This window comes from Protomyctophum bolini, assembly GCF_963924005.1.
Source record: "Protomyctophum bolini genome assembly, chromosome: 15".
Taxonomy (NCBI): Eukaryota; Metazoa; Chordata; class Actinopteri; order Myctophiformes; family Myctophidae; genus Protomyctophum; species Protomyctophum bolini.
In genome coordinates this window covers 21,952,748-21,970,759 of record NC_137876.1, presented here as the reverse complement: position 1 = coordinate 21,970,759, position 18,012 = coordinate 21,952,748, and the positions used below count along the sequence as shown (strand labels likewise).

The following is an 18,012-nucleotide window of genomic DNA, read 5'->3' as shown; positions in this document are numbered from 1 at the left end:
ACAGGAGTATAAGACCATACATGTAATTTACATGTCGTAATCTATAAACCAACACATGGTTCCAATAGGAGAGAGATCATTTACGGTGTAGACGGCAGAGGGGCTTTGAACTGCGTCAGTATAGGCTACTCAACATAAATTATACTATAGCCACTGAGATTCAACATTGAAATATGAATATGAAGACAATATGAGATTGAATTAGTAATCACGAATGGCTATAGAGAAGCCCAGTGGATATTTAGTGAGCGCAGTGTTTTACCATCTGTTTTGACCAAAATAAGGCTAAGGAAATAAGGAAAACATATTGCTTGAATATTAACCCAGATTCTAAACAAATGTCTTCTAACCTATGTTTGTATGTCAGTGGTGCTCAACCTTTTTCATGTCATGCACAGAATTATTTGTATTTGGCTGCGGACCCCCATCTGAAAATATGTTGTTCCAGAGAGACCCCCCCCCCCCCCCCCCCACTGCCCCAGTAGCAAAGATTTGAGTTAAAAACTCACTCTGCTAGAATTATATTCAAAGATTTGCACATTAAAAAAAATCTACAAGCTCATAGCACGGCGCTCGCTTTAATGAACATGAAGTTGATGATGTTACTTAATCACATGAACACTAGTGTCCCTATTCTGGGGTGAATGTTTGGCAAAAAGATGTTGCAGATCTATAGGCAATACAACGTTTCACAACACGTCATGTTGTGAGCTTGGAGATCAGCAATATTCTCAGTGAAGAGATTTGATGTGGAGGGAGAGAAAGGAGCAGGCCTAGTGTAGAACCCTGGGGGACACCGGTCAATGAAGTATACAGGGTTCAAGTGGTTAAATCTGTTTGTGGTGCACGCACGGTCGCACGCACGCACGCGCACACACACACACACACACACACACACACACACACACACACACACACACACACACACACACACACACACAGTAACAGTACAAAAGTATTGGCAGCCAAATCTACTTAAAGTAAAAGTACTCATTGTGTAGAATGTCTCGTTTCATGTTTTCAAATGTATAAAAGAAATCTTTTGAAAATAGCACATCTACAATCTCACAATGTGCCGCATGATCGCATTGCATTGTGAGATTGTAGATCGTCTATTTTAGAATGGCCGAAATAGGGCTGATTGAAGTGCTTAATGTATACTTTGTAATAATAATCAAAATCTACAATGTAACTAAAGTTTTCAAATAAATGTAGTGGAGTAAAAGTACAATATTTGCCTCTGACATGTAGTGGAGTATAAAGTAAAAGTTAAAAAAAAATGGAAATACTCAAGTAAAGTAAAACAAAATACTTCAAAATTGTATTAACTCATAAACCAACTAAATGGAAAAGCGCCACTCCGAAATAAAATATGCTCTGAAGAAGGCTATACTGCCAAAACATGTCAGTGTTCTCAAATAATCATGAGAAATTGCATTTGGGCCAGTCGTGCATCTTCTATTTTGGTTCATGAGTTAAGTTATTTTCAAAGCTGAGCTGAGCACCCACTGCCTTAAACAAAGGGCAGTTTCCAGATGAAGCGCACCTGTTTTTTTCTTACTTCAAAATTGTACTTAAGTATAGCCTACAGTACTTGAGTAAATGTACTTGATAGTTACTTTCCACCAATGCTATCTATTCTATAGGTATATAGGATATAGGTATAGGGCGGCTATCCCACTTATATGCCAAACACAAAGGTCATATTATGAAACATTACATATTTCTATTGCAGATGACCATGGTTTCATGGTTAAGACTTTTTGTTTTTTTGTTCTTTTAGCTAATCGAAGAAACTTGAGATTTATACAAGTGCAGACTAAAAACAGAGACATTTTGGTAATACTTGTATGCCGATATGACATAAATGTTTTAAAGGTTGGTCATGGTTGCATCATAAACGTCATATGACGTGACAATGTGAAGCATATGTTGTGTGCCTCTCATGGACATGCCATACACAAAAGACCCTCCCAAATAAATTAATAGGTCTCTGTTGTTCACAACATCCTTTTCTCGAGTACACTTTATTTCCTTTGCCAAACCAAGCTTGTTTCATCGCGGCTGTCGTTTGTACCCAGGAGAGGGGTACTTTGTCTAAGCACTTTGTTTAACAAAGTGTTTCCAAAAGTCATTCAGCAGAACGCTCCCGTTTTACTTATCTCAGCAGTTTAGTGCAGCAGAGAACCTTGACGCTCGCTCCACTTGCAAAGATGTCTCTAAATAAGCATTTGGTCAGTACTCTAAGCACAAACACAACATGGACCCTGTCTCAACAACTGCACAGTCGGCGTCTCTCACAGCAAAAACATTGGCCAGGGAGGCAGCGGAAATTACAACTAAATATGAGTTTCTGCAGGACATTGTTGCATGTTGTTGATTGTTTGTTTGCATTCGTGCAGGTAGAACCGAATTAATTTGTTTGCAGCACCTGTTTGGTCCCAACATGGCATAGGACTTCATTTCAAACTCATCATTTGAATCACTCATGATTATGTGCAACAACAACAACAAAAATGGACAACATTTTATCCTCATAACATGGTAAAATATAGAAATAAACTAAAAAACAATATACATTTTAAAATGTACAGATGCAAGACACATGAAAACACATACCAAATGTGGCTATAAACAAGTTCAACTGTGCATACTTGGTTGACAGGAGTTCCCCAGGGGTACATACTACTAAGCCCACTAATTTGTCCCCCATCTAGACTAAAAGTCTTTGCCAAAAATAGGCAATCAATCTACAAGCTCACAACGCATCCTGTTGCGAGCAATTGTGGAAGAATGTTTGGCCCAGAATAGGTACTCCTCACGAAGATGCATACATTGCAGCTTAGAGCAGGAGTCGCTTCCGGATTTCTAAACAGCCGGTGGATGGAAACGAAGCTTGCGCGTGGCTACAACTTGGGAAAAGCGTTTCCGGTTTTTTGCCCGCGCTGAGTTGACGTCCCAGAAGAGACGCCTGCTCGAAGCTGCAACTTGCATCTCTGCGACTCTACTGTCTGGGAGTACATAATAGGGATGCTATAGGGTTCATGAGGTTAATGTTTTAAAGCCAGCTAAGCACTGCCAGTCCTGAATATTGTGCATGGAAGAGAAATAACTGCTCTCCAGCTGATACAAGTGGAAAAGTATAGCAACAACCAAATCCTCTTTACTTCAATCATTTGTTCATATTGTGTCACGAATCCATGGGTTTGTTTGCATTCCTATTGGCAATTTACAAAGAGAAAACACATCAACACAATTGGAATAAAATGGAAAAAGATCATCACAATGGATGCCATTCAGCAATGAGCATCAATCCCCATAAACGAGCCAACACCACAAATAATCCATTTACGGTTTGTGAAAGAATTGGACGCACACGTTGCACTAATGCCACACTTCACTGCCTCTATGTTTTATGAATCAATAGACAATAATACACTTGTCTGGCATTGACACAAATTGAACCATTCAAACGACTCTGCGACGCTGAAGTGACTTGTGAGAACTCACTGCTGTCAAGATGAATACTAAAGCAAAGAAATTCTGTGTACTGATTTAATTATGATCTTATATACAGTATCAGTGTTACATGAATTAATACAAGCTCACAAACACACAGTGAAAATGTTAAGTGTTCATTTATCAGTTTCCAACTCTCAGAGTTAAAGCAGGCAGTGCTGGAAAGTAAGCACATTTACTCAAGTACTGTAGTGTATACGTAACATTTTGAGGTACTTTTACTTTACTGGAGTATTTCCAACTTCAAACACTAGTATTACCTGTACTCCACTATATCTCGGAACCAAATATTGTACTTTTACTCCACTACATTTATTTGAAATCTAGTTACTAGTTACTTTGTATATTTTGATTATTATTACAAAACATACCTTTAGGCTAATGTACCACATTTCGGTCATTTGAAAATAGCAGATCTCCAAGCTTAAAATGTGTTGAATTGACATTCTGCATAATGAGTACTTTCTACTTTTGGTACTTTAAGTACATATTGATGCCAATACTTTTGTACTTTTTTAATTCGGGACTTTTACTTCTAACAGAGTATTTCTCTACATTGCAGTATTGATACTTTAATTGACTTTAAAGTAAACATTGCTTTTCCACCACTGCTCTCAGGCTTTCACAGTGCACAAAACACACGACGCTAGAGGTTGGTGAGGTCATTCGTTCTCACTGATATGCACACCTTATCATAGTTCTTGATTGTAAACCTCATGTCCAAAAAATGGGGAGAAGAACCTTAGCCCCTTTCTGTATTTGGGACGTCGATACCGACGTCCCAAACACAGAAAAGGTAACCAAGGGTCCCCGGAAGGGGCTAGAAAGGACCTGTGCCTTAGTAACGGCAAATTTTCACCTTCCTTTTGCCCATTAGCCTACTTCACAGGTGGTCCTATGCGCAGCACACACACAGAAACATAACATATGGATGAATTCCAGTTCGTGGTGTATTTATTGAAAGTTGTGCAGTTGAAATGAACATACTGTACCATTGCATTCATAATATGTAGCGATTCTCCTGTTCTTTTGTATGTCTCTGCCTGGCTGCTGGCTGACTAAGTACGGTCCCACAGTACCTGTGCGCGCGCGCGTGCGTGCGTGTGTGTGTGTGTCCTTGTCTGATTGCTGCACCTGACCTCTAAATAGCCTATACAAACCACACCCAGTGCTGTCAAATCTAGAGCCCGCCACCAAGTGTCCAAATAATAGGCTACTGCCAACCTAACAAATAATATGCCATCCTCATGGCACCTACAATGGTTTGTTGGGTGGAAATGTCCAAAACCGTTACTTTTAAAGAAATGGGGGACGGGGGTGTTATTTAAATAATTCATATCAACTCTGTCGGGTGGAAACCTCATATCCAAAACTGTTACTATTCAAATGAAAATAGCAGCTTAGGTTTCTGCCTGACAGCAACTAGTAGGAATCCTCCTGGTTGTTAACGTATGTAGGCCTATCAAACAATTGTTTTATTGAAATATTGCCGTGAGATATACTGCAAAGGCATACAACAATACCCACCTCTGACTGTGACTCCATCTCGTGGGCCTATATATACAGTACATTGCAATTACTGTAGCAGTTTGGGACAATAAAGTACTACAGACGAAAAACTGTTTAAGTCCAAATTTTATTCTGACCCCTCCACGAATAGGCCTCGTTGTCCTGAACCCTTATCCATCATTTATACATTATGGATAATTAGTGTGGACTTAAACTGTTTTTCGTCTGTAGTACTATTGTGCTATATTGTACTATTGTACTCCCGCACACTGTCTTCAAATGCAGTTTATTCAGGAAACTTCAAACAGCAACGTTCTGGCCTGTACGACCTTCAACAGCCTATCTTCATCACATAAACCCCCTCACATAAAGATAGCCTGGTGAAGGTCGTATGGGTCGAACGTTTCCGTTTCCTGAATAAACGATTTCACTGGATTTGAACTTGAAGACAGTGTGTGGGAGTCCCTTCTTTCTTCAACACGTCGGGCACTTGGCTGTCCTTCTCCTACGCACCTGTCGCCTGTAGGTGTGCAAAAGCCTTGCTTTTCATATTATGTGCCATAAAACACCACACTATCATCCCAGGATAATTCAATGGGGGGGCGGCAGTGGCTCAGGGGTAGAGTGACCGGATGGCAACCTGCAAGGTTCCCAGTTCGAACCCGGGCTCCCCCAGAGCCAGTGTCGAAGTGATCCTTGAGCAAGACTCTGAACCCCTATAATTGCTCCCGATGTGCAGGTTGGCGCCTTGCGTGGTTTCCTCCGGCATCGGTGTGTGAATGTAATGCACAATCTCTGTAAAGTATATGTATACCATTTTACAATCCCACTAAATCTGAACACCAGCTGTGTTTTGTGTTGCATTCATGTGTGGGTTTACTCTAATTTATAGGCTACGTATTATTCATCATAATCTTAAAGCAGTGGTTTTCAACCTGTTTCATAACAAGGTCCATTCACTATTTTGATGAGATTTAGATTTAGCTTCTCAGACCCAAAAACATATAATATTTTGCTATCGTTGGATACGATTTTGTCCACAATAATTCCATGCTGTATTGATGTGGTAACATAGGAGAGACAACAGGCAAACGTTGATCAAAATAACAATTTACGGTAATCTACATTCTCAAATTGTGTATGTAGACTAGGACCACTGTGGGCAGTTCAGAAACCCATACACCAGTGACAATCATCATTAGGCAAACTTTTCAGGAATAGAAAGCCTGCCATTTCTATATATAAACTTGGATTCCCCATCGATGATGTCACTGGTGGATGGGTTTCTGAACTGCCCGCGGCCCTCCAATGAGACAGACGGAGTATAGGAAAGAAAATGTGCTATTTTATCATGATCATTAGTGCGGACCAATTATATGAAGATAGGTTGAAAAGTGGTGAAGTGGTCCTTTAACAAAAAGTAACTCGAGAGTGTAAAATGAAACCCTAGAGTTAAAGATAAGGGTCCTTTTGGTTATTAACTCTCCATCATTTATAGCTGCATGGGGACCACCTGGAAGCCACTGGTGGTCCCTGGTGGTCCCCGGACCACTGGTTGAAAACCACTGTCTTAAAGGAGACATATAACTCAGAGATGAGGACCCCCACCCCTCCCCAGACCCCCCCTGCTGTGTGTTCTTGACACAAGGACGCCCCCTACAGGTGCGACAGTCACAGTGTCCTCTCCGATGATCACCTCTGTGCATGCCAGTGTTCATTTATTCAGCAGATTTAGATTTATTTAGTGTTATAGTCTTAGTCCTATTTAGTCTTCTGAAATTGTTTGGTCTTAGTCGACTAAATATAAAAAAACGTAGTCTTTATATAAGTCTTTTATATACTCTAGTCTTACTTGCGTTCACACACAGTCAGAAGCAAAGATGCAGTCTACCATTAATTGTCAATGGCTTCTACTTCCAAAAATGTGAGTTTTAAGTGACGTCCTCATTCTCTCTCTCTCTCTCTCTCTCTCTCTCTTTCTCATTACAAGGAGTGACCTAGAAGCTAAACCAACAGCTTGGACCTGCTCTCTTTTTTTGGCAAGCTACGCCCTCTTGTGATGGAGTAGCCTATAAATTAAGCCTTTTTCATTCTACCACCAGTCGACATTAATATTTTCACTCTATATGTATATTTCACTAATAACATTTATATATAGAGCTCTTCTAAGTAGGAAGTCACTTTACATGAAATAAAATTAACCATATTCTACATGTCTTCTATATATATGTGCATGTATTGATGAAGGTCATCAATAGTTGGTATTAATTGAAGGTCAGACTCACCAATAGGCCTATATCCTCTGGCCAGAATGACTGCAGAGATTCATTGAGTATGAAGGACCGCAATCAATCAATCAATCAATAAATCAATCATGTCATGTCTGTCACACATATTTTAAATAATTGAGCCAATATATTATTATTATTCCGTGAGTTATACGAATCAGAAAAGTTTGAAACCGTTAAAGTTACTATAGGCTTTAAATATCTATTGGTTAATGTGAAATACATAGTTTAATTTATCTATATCAAGGCTCCAAATCCGTGTGTTCGACCGCTTGATTATAGCCTATTGTTGGAATATATCTTCCTTTTATAGCCTAAAGGGATTTCATTTACTAGATCTATTGTACATTTCCATTATAGAAACGATTGCCTGTGTCCTATCCTGTTGCGCCACACCGCGGATTTACCTTGACTCTCTCTCTCTCTCTCTCTCTCTCTCTCTCTCTCTCTCTCTCTCTCTCTCTCTCTCAATAAATAAATAAATACATACATACATTTTCAATGGATTGTCACTTTGATTCTATTATTATCATCATCCATAATCAGTATATCGAGTAGTTAGTAGTAGTGTTTTCTAAATGAACAAGGATGCACTTGCCATGACAGTCTCACTCACCGTCATCCAAGTTAATATAATAACTATATAGAACAGAAGCATTCATATATTGCTTGTTCGCTTATCAGTATTTTATGTTGTGTGCAATTATCTGAACAACACGACACGATTCAAACGGTGCATCTGTGCTGAAGAATATTCTGTCAAAAGCAAATGAAGTTTGATTGTCAGGAATATAATATTTGCCCGGTTTACAACGCCCAACTATGGAGCTCTGCCTCCATCTAGTGGCAACGAGGGGTAACATACATGCCCCTTCACTTATTTTGAGAGGTGCATTTTCTATTCTTCCTCTCTCTCTCTCTCTCTCTCTCTCTCTCTCTTTAATATCTGCGCGGTGTCACGGGCGGATCTAATCTGGATCTGCTTTAAGGCAATAAAACCAGATTGCTTCCTTTAAATGAAAGCGCCGCTTATTATAGCTTTGAAATCCTCGTTTATTTGGAGATGTACATGATAGAATATGATTCATGTCGAGGTTCAAATGGCAGGATGACGAAGATCTATGGTGTCCCAAAGTGCAGATTTCCTGAACTATTGTCTATAGTGGTGGTGCAGTGCACCACGCAAAGATGCGTGTTATATCGCTGCTTAAGTTTATTTAAGATATGCAGCATGCTTTGGTCACATCACTTTGGGATCATGATTACAACTGGTACAAGTTAAGCATAGCGAATATCCGTGGATGTGTATCTGTATAGTTCAGATGTATTTTTCTTTAGAAGTCACTAATAATAATAATAATAATAATAATAACATAATAATGAGCAATAATGCCCGCGCGCGCGCGTGTGTGTGTGTGTGTGTGTGTGTGTGTGTGTGTGTGTGTGTGTGTGTGTGTGTGTGTGTGTGTGTGTGTGTGCGCGCGCGCGCGCGCGTGGGGTGTATCACATTTAGAAAAGAGAAGACATGATATAGCCTATAACATATTGGAATTATTGTAGCCTACACCAATGGGCTGTATATATAACAGGCCATCGTTGCCTGCTGTGCCGTTATGTATGTATGATACTGGCTGATATTGGATATGGTTATAGGTATGACAGCTTAATCGTACTTCACTTAATTGATTCGGTATTCGTTTTGCAAGGCGTTGTATATAGGCTTCGTCCTATAATAGTCCGCCAGACAGGCAAGGTCTATTCAATAAATACAAACTTTAACCATGCAGATCAAAGGAGGTGGAGAATGATCAATTATAGGCTATATACCTGCATGCTTAAAATCATAAAATGCCAACACTATACCTTTGCCAACAATTTCAGTGATCCATTTCAGAGCATGGCATTTGATGGGTAAATATTTAACATTTTTAAAAGTGTTAAAACCTATATGTATAAGCGCGTGGCATGCCCCGAATGGCTATATATGCGGTCTATTCATAAAATCGTGTCGTAAAAATTGTTTCCGTGAAGCCACTTTAGAAAAGGCCAACGCACCACTTGGACTCAAAGCAAACAAGGAAGAACAGTGTCTGGAATTAAGGGAGTTTGGAAATAGTTTTTTCGCCGCAGTGACCGACCGTCCGTCAGACAGACAATAATCACTCTTTGAGTCTGGAAATAAGGGCGCTGTTGTTATGTTGTTAGCATAGCTCTATCAAGGATGAACGACTCCCTGTTTATCTGTGAATGGAGGGGCTTCTAGAATAGATATAGCGCGAATTTTTAATTCGTTTTTCTTTGAGAGACAACAATGCTTTATTTGAAAAGCCCCGTGGACCACAATTTGGGGTTTGTATTATAAGAGAGAGCAAGAGAGAGAGATCCCTTTCTATCCCTCATCCCTGTTCGGGTCCATGCAGCTGCCCATATGGAAATAAATAACACCAGTGAGAATCCTCAGTGTCAATTCAAACTCCGAGAGAGTGTGTGACACTCTTCGGAGTCTGGATTGACACTGAGGATTTTTTTTTGTTGCAAGTGAACCCGATCACAAGGGCATCGACTGACATGCTCCAGCTCTTATACAACAAAAAAGCAAAGGGGTTCATCTCCCCTGATCCAGCCATTCAGGGACAAACTGGTGGTGGACCTAAATAAACCGCGGACTGCACATGCAGAAGTTGCAGAACCCACGCAGAATCTGTAGCCTATACGTCAGTTATAGCAGTCTAATAATAGCTGTCACTGTTAAAACAACTACAAGCTCGGACTCAAATGGAATGAACACACGCGGGAACGCCTCTCTTAACATGCAGGGGAACTGCGGCCCCGCGGGGCCTTTGTGTGTGTTCCTTCTGTGTGGTGGTGTGTAGCCTATATTGTAGCCTATTATGCAACGACAAGAGAGAGTGCACCAAACTGCCCCGTCAGACACACACAGAGAGCAGAGAGAGAGAGAGAGAGAGAGAGAGAGAGAGAGAGAGAGAGAGAGAGGGGTTTAAATCCGAGGGAACCATGTCTTAATGGCTAAATGGAATGTCCGATCTGGAAGGATCTTCATGGTGCATTATAGGAACAACAGGCTGATAATTCAAATTCGTCGGTTGGTTTATATACCTACTCAGCCTCCCATGTTAAGTGCTAATTCGCTGATGTGGTCCATGCAGTGTCCACTGTCGTACGTGCACGGTGCACAGCGCGCGCGCACACACACACACACACACACACACACACACACACACACACACACACACACACACATACACACACAGTTTGTTTATACTTTATGCGTTTAGTGCAACAAAAACGAATTAGCTAATTTAATTGTTAAGAGTTAAGACACAAAAGGCTTTTTCCGGCAAATATAGCGAACCGTATACTGAATGGAATGTGGTATTTTTATTCAATGTGCATGGCGAAGAAACAAAAATAAGTGAAAGAAACGTTACGTCATGGATTATTGACGTCTTATTTAGCCTCCGTGTTCACCCGGTGGTCAAACACAGACCCCTTTTTGTGACAAATTGAGTCGCCGTGTCCCACAAAAGGCACCACCGAGCCCCCCCGAGACACAATTCTGTAAATAATTAGCAAATCTTGTCAATTTAGCCTGTTTGTTTAGCGATAATAGGGGCGACTCTAGCATCTGTCGTGAGATTTTAGTCACTCGGACAAACAAAATGCATGGATTTTCGACTTGGTTATCATATTTACCCAAGATATTGAATCGAGTCTTGATAATCCGCAATGCGCTCCCGCTGTGATTCACTGGGGACCAGTTTGTCCCGCATGGTTTCTGGGTTGGTTGAGTTGTATCTTTTTGACACAAATGAGCTACAATCCACCCATATTAACTTTTAATGATATCAACAATATAATGTGATATCCCCAGCGATATTAAAACATTAAAATTAAGCCCATGCATGCACCGTGCATGTGCAGTGCATGGGGAGTATTTTAATAAAGGCTGCCGACTTGTCGTAAAATAATATGGGACTTATTGATTATTCTTGTTCAAATAATGAACGTTGTAACGTATAACAACATTATAAAACATGTTGCATTACATTGTAAATCAATAAATCCTATACCACCACGCTATCATGGACATGGTATAGTAGATGGTACAGGCTCTTGGTCGCGAGCGGTTGTGGGGTTTACTAAAATAAGGAGAGCTTTTCGCTCAATAGCTTCTTAGCTTGAAGAAGCCCTCTTCTATTAAGTGAGTGGATTTTAGTCCCATTTCAACACAAAGTGAACGCCGTGGCCTCTTTATTAAGGAGCTGGATCCATTTCGGGGGAAAAAAACAAAATCTATACGGATTAAATTTGGCTCAAAAGAAAAAAAGAATTCAAGTGCGCGAGTGGGAGATTTATTCACACACAGTCAGCCCCAAAATCCATTCTCTGTCCACTTAAAGCAACTGGCTCTATATGGCGTCTAAACACATCACCATTACGCAGTTTACGCACTCTATTCAAAGCTAATCAAATCCAATATAGGACACGTAAACCAAAAAAGCGTATAATTTCTGAAACACATCATTTTTTTTTATTAAAATCCTTATAAAAACGGGGATATTTCCCACCATCAACGCCGCGGACTTAACTGTTGTTCACACACTGGAAACTGACACGGTAGTAAAAAGTTACTCCGTAATTGTTATTATTTTTAAAGTTGGAAATATGTATATCTCCAGGCAGCTAAGCGCTCCTTAAACTTTTCTTGTTGCAAACAAGTGCCACAAAGTATTTACAGAAAAATGAAAACAAATAGAAAGAAGAGCTAAAAGTTGCCAATGTTTATTCGTGGCCATAAATATTTTCGGTCAATAAAAGAAGCAATGAAATTAAAAATTCTTCTATAATTATAAAGTGGTTTTGTACGTGCTGATAACACGGAAGGACAAAAGAAAAAACATTTCTACAACACACAACATACTTTACAAAAAAATAATAATCACAAGAGCATTTTGACATTCTTTAAAATCTATAGGGAGGAGGAGGAGGCAGGACCCATAGTTCGACCCAGTTCTCTTTTACGAAAACATGTAAACACGGCGCACACATTGAGCCCCGAATAAAACCGATATAAGGGTCAAAGCTGCAAGAATGGAAAAGTCTTTTACTTTGTCGTGAACTCCCTATTGTGCTCTCAAAAGGCAGCTCGCCCGCCAGTCTCTTTTTTGTTTGTTTTATAATTTGTTTTCACCAAGTCCACTGTTGCGTTTGCACCAAGTGATGCGCTGAGGGGAATTGCGACGCTGCTGCTGCGGCGCTGTATTGCGCGTTATATTGCATGTGCTGGAGTGACTGGGCGCTATACGCCGAGAAGGGGATCCCAGCCTGAAAAGAGGCCGCCAAGTCCTGAGCTTTAAGAGTATGACAAGGCTTTCCGTCCCTGACTAAGACCGGCACGGCCACCCGTCTAGGAGACGGGAGATGGGTCACTTCCATACCTTTTTCGGCGCGGGCTCGCTTCATTTTGTACCGGTGGTTCTGGAACCAGATTTTCACTTGAGTCGGTGTCAGACGGATCAGGCTGGCGAGGTGCTCCCGCTCCGGCGCGGAGAGGTACCGCTGCTGCCTGAACCGCCGCTCCAGCTCGTAGGTCTGGGCCTTGGAAAACAACACTCTCCGCTTGCGCTTCTTGCCGGAGTCGCTGCCGCCGTTGCTCGAGGTCTCCTTGTCCTGGTCCGGGGACTCGTCGGCGGAGGGTTCCGGCGACTTGGCCGAGTCTTGGGAGCCGGCGGACAGACCGTGCACTGCGCAAAACACAAACACTGTGAAAATGATGACATTTTATAAAAAACGATGCAAGACGTTGGACATTTTTCAACCAATAAGACAAATTGCACATAACCATTGGCAAAAAGGTGCAAAGCATTTAACCACTTAAACCCTATAGTAAAAACGGACATGGGTTGCAAATTGCCCTACATGGACCTCTTTTGTCCGTCTACACAGTACCAAATCTCTTTGCCAAAAATAGCCGATCTACAAGCTCAACATTCTTTGCATTTTGATGCGCTGTATGCTTAGATCTGCTATGTATCCTCCAAATATGCATGAGTTAAAGTGGTTAAAAGTGTCTATTGTACTTGCTATACAAACGGCATAATAAAAATATTAAAAATCTCAAGCTTAAATCATTCAGAATCATCGCACGGCTGCAAAAGTCATATATATTCGGGCTATCGACACCGTCGTGCCACATATATATAGGTTAAATTAGGCTTTATATAAGTGCATAGTTCTGTATTGTGGAGAGAGCTGAACCATTAGTCAAAGTCTCTTCACTGGAGCATCAAAGCTCGTATTGTCTGCCCGTAAATCCTCATAGAATGCAGAGTCTAAAAGGTTCATAATAGTTCCCAGCCCAGATAAAACCCAGCGTGAAAAATCCCGTTTTTCCACCACGCCATGCATGCACGCTCTATAATGGATTAAAAATCAAATCATGGGTATATTCCACCACCATGTATACGGCTATACGCGCTCTGTGAATCAAATATGAATCTACATAACGTGCACGAAACAATTGTTGAGCTTTCAACGCCTCAAGATGAGAGCGCAGCATGCACTGTGCACAAAGAACCATCATTCCATCAAATATTAAATATCCAGGGGAAAAAAAGTCACTATTCTGGAGCTATATTAAGCCCTAAAAAAAGATCATCGTTTTCTTAGACAATACTTACATGAATACTGGATACTATCCGTCGTGGCGAGCCATCGCGTGTAAGGATTGTCACTACTGTCATAAAAGGGGTTCTTTAAAGGCAGACCGGGAACGTTTTCTAGCGGACTTTGCACCAAAACTCCAGTGGTTTTCGTCGTGGTCGTCGTGGACGCGCCTGTCTCGGAGCCCTCGTTGTCCTCCTCGGCTCCAGTGATAGATCCGTCTTCATCGTTCGTGTCGGGCAGGTCCAGAATGTCCTTCACAGAAAAGCCCGTCTTGGTGGCGCTGCTCAGCGACATGTTCTGGACGGGGCGTTATGTGCAGGGAGCAAAAGTTGCTGCGTCCGTTTGGGGGGCAATCCTCTGTTATTGTTTTTTTTTTTTAAATACAAAAACAGACAAAAACAAAAAAAAAACAAGACGATGTTTCAGCAAAATATAAGATCACTGTACTTGTATATGAGCCGCTTCTTCTTAGCTATAATAACGCTGCAACTATATACAGTCAAAACAAATCATGAATGAGCCACTGTCCATGTTAAGCGTGCGTCGCCTGCATATACGAGGAGAACAAGACGAAAGCAAGCAAGCAGTCGCGGTTCGTTCGGGGGTTTGGTCGGTTTCTGTGTGTGTAAGTCCAATAGGAAAGAGTGCCAAAGTGGCTTGCTATAAGTGCTATATCTGGCTCATGAACGGCTAGCTGTGTGCTACTGCTGTGGTGCTTACAGGGGAAATAAAGCATTACCGGCCCTGCTCGGTCCATATAAGGTTGGTCTCAACACATGAACCTGCAGTGAAAAAGCATTAAAAAGCAAAAAGGTTGGCCACGTGTGGGCGGGTCTTAGGAGTCAAGTGGATGAAGACAGTGTTTGCAGATGTGAAATTGTGGGTTTTGGGGAGATCCGAGGCTCTACCATTGGTGCTTCAGAACATGATGAGTGGTGTAACGTGTCAATTAATTACAAAGATGGGGAGGGCCTTTTTTACACCCTATTTACATACAAAGGGCCTCCAAGTAGGCTATAGCTTTATGCTCGGAATACTCAAAAGCCCCGTTTTAACAAATTGCTCCGCATGCAAAACGCTTTTTTCCCCTGAGTTATTCTCTCCGCAAATATAGGCCTAATACTAATATTAATGAACAAAAAAAAAAAAAGTCGACAGAATCTGCATTCCAGGGATGGAGGCACAAAAGTGTTAGGTTCTTTGTTTTGTTTTGTTTTTTTCTTCTTTCTCGATGGGATCCACACGGGAAAGAGGAGCTATTGTTCAACATTTCGGGGAGCTAATTTATGTAAACCTTTTCTGTCAATATTTTTGCCAGGGCTTAGGGACGAGAGGGCTCTGTTTGTTTGAAAACACTAAGCAAGCATTCACGAGAGTAAAGGCCCATGCATGCATGCAGCCAAATGAGCCATTGACAATTATATGGAATATAGCGAGGAAAAGAATATGGTATTAATACAATAATAATAATGGTGCATTTTATTGCATTTCTTCAGTTAGTTGAGGATCCACGTGTGTCAAAAATAAATTTCAAATTAATAGAATAAACAAAAATGTAATACAATAATAATAATAATAGTTATTATTAATCAATATATATATATATATTATATATATATATATATAAGAAGGTCGCACACCATTGATTATGAGGCCTAATTGCTTTGCACCTTTTTATTCGTTCATGCATTTTCACTTTAATAAGCCACTTCATGAACACCACGATGTTATGTGCCTTTTGTCATATTTCTAATTCTATATTGTTTTATTTGTATATGTTTTGTGTATAGGCCACGTTTCTCCTCCTATAACATTTTGTTGTCACAAAGTGCTCAAGCAGCTCAACCTCGCGTTTTTCTTGAGAGCTCAGCTGACACATACTAGCCCATATGATTGTTTGTTGTCGCATTTGGAGTTGTATAGCTCGCGTTGTCGGCGTCGCTTGGGGGGGGGGGGGGAACTAACATACAAGCTTAACTCAACTTACAGATCTGTTCTTTTTTCGACAAGCGACACCGTCGTATAGCCTCCTAGCCTACAGAGTAAATAAACTACTCTATTTAGCTTCCCTCTTCCAGACTTTTCCTTCAGTCGTGTCCCCCTCTCTCTCTCTCTCAGTCGCTCCCATGTCGCCTCCTCTCCAGTATGTGATGTGGGTGACAATGTTTTCACGGTTTTTTCCCCCCTTCTAAAGTCCCCTCTCTCTCTCTCACTCTCTCTCTCTCTGCTGCCTGCTCATCCTGGGTGGTCGTCGGGTACCGGGCCAAACACAAATACAAACCGATTGCTAAGCTGCAGACAATGGGGGAAATGTAGACAAATGTCCGGCTCCTGTTGGATGCTTTTGTCCCGCAGCAGTTTTTTCTCTCTCTCTCCTCCTTTTTGCATTTATTTCTGCGGTGAAATAATGGATGATTGACGCCCCGCGGCACAATGCTTTCTAACTGTGTGGAATAAATCTGAGCTTGTTCCGAGTTGTCATGGCATTCAACCGCTTTCAATGGACTATATCTCTTCATTCAATCCACCAATCCCTTTTCCACAATATTAAGAAAAACTCCTTCATCTCCGCACGCACGCACACACACACACACACACACACACACACACACACACACACACACACACACACACACACACACACACACACACACACACACACACACACACACACAAGTCTGAAAATATAGCATCTATCTTCTGCATGACTTTGTACTTTGTATTTAATTGCTTTTGGGCGGTTTAATTTTTATTACCATGGGTCCTGCATGTGACTGCAATAGGTCCAAAATAAATCTTATTTAACGCATTCATATCAGGCTATTATAAGGCTAGATTTATCAATGATAAATATAACAATCATAATAACCATAGAAAGTCATTAATGTTGATAAATTGATGTTCATATATATAGCTATTAATAAACACAATCATTTATATATAATCTAAACATATCTACATTATCAGGTTGTAACTATAGCAGCTTCTCTGTGTGTGTGTGTGTATATATATATAACGTCATGACCACCTGACCCATTAGGCCTAAAGTAAATATTTCTCGGGACTTGGGCAGAATTAATCACAGGTCTCTGCGTCCCACAATGGCTCCATTGAGGTGAACGGGGCTTTTGGGCAGAGGAGACAGAGAGAGAGAGAGAGCGAGAGAGAGAGAAAGAGAGAGAGGGGTTATTGACCTGATCCACCAAAGAAGCGACGCTGGCTGCCTATGCGTGCATGGCTTATACCCTCCGTGTGGGGGCCGGGGTGGGGGTATACCTACCCCGCCACGTCCCTATACCAAGCAACCACCATGCACGCCGGGCAGGGACGGGCAGGCCAGGCCCGCGGCCATGCAGGGCACAGAGGTTCACACCGACCGTATGCAATATGCACGGAGGAATCTTTCAATAATATTTGGTCGTATATGCTGCAAGTTTATTTTTTATAAGCTTGAGGGACTGAGTGGTGACTGTATATTATGTTTGTATATTATGTTTATTTAGTTTTGTCTTTTTTTTTTGGCCAATGAACTTGAAGTGAAATATTCCCGCTTCTCATTGGCTTGTCCGGTGCATGCGTGCACTTGTAAAAGTGACGCTTGTCTCATTTTTTTACTGGTTAAATTATAATATATAACAGCATTCACCTTTTTTATTATAACAAATATTATTATATATTTTTTAAATAAATAATGTCCTGAAATCAACCGAATGTTCTGATTTCAGACCATATTTCGTCTAACAAAAGAGAGAGATAAAAAAAACGCCAAACGTTGGTTTAGCCTATATAGCTCTCTGCAGTGTTTGCAGCCAAAAAACCGTGCATGGAGATCTTAGCTTTACTTTACCACGCGTGTCATTCAGCTTATCCGTGCTTATTTGTGGCATTAAGGCTTCCAGGGACACGGAGGGAGGAGGACACGGGGGGTGGGGGGGGGGGGGGGCTGGGTGCATGGGTGGGTTTAGCGGGTTACTAGTTCTTGGTGACACGGCGCATGGGAGCGTGTTCT

At 41.1% G+C, this 18,012-nt stretch overlaps 1 protein-coding gene across 3 annotated transcripts; it reads right to left on the bottom strand.

The window, feature by feature from the left end:
* Positions 1-12,524: 12,524 nt before the first annotated feature.
* Positions 12,525-14,349, bottom strand: nkx2.2a (NK2 homeobox 2a; the record flags this gene model as incomplete). Of its 3 annotated transcripts, none has more annotated exons than XM_080783636.1 (2): positions 14,009-14,349; positions 12,525-13,099 (listed from the first exon to the last, which is right to left on the bottom strand). In XM_080783636.1, the coding sequence occupies exons 1-2, from the start codon at positions 14,295-14,297 to the stop codon at positions 12,525-12,527; spliced, it is 864 nt and encodes a 287-aa protein (XP_080639762.1). In that variant the 5' UTR covers positions 14,298-14,349. The 3 variants fall into 3 exon arrangements, with proteins under 3 accessions (XP_080639762.1, XP_080639764.1, XP_080639763.1); XM_080783638.1 differs by having other exon boundaries at positions 14,018-14,349; XM_080783637.1 differs by having other exon boundaries at positions 12,525-13,081; positions 14,018-14,349.
* Positions 14,350-18,012: the final 3,663 nt, after the last annotated feature.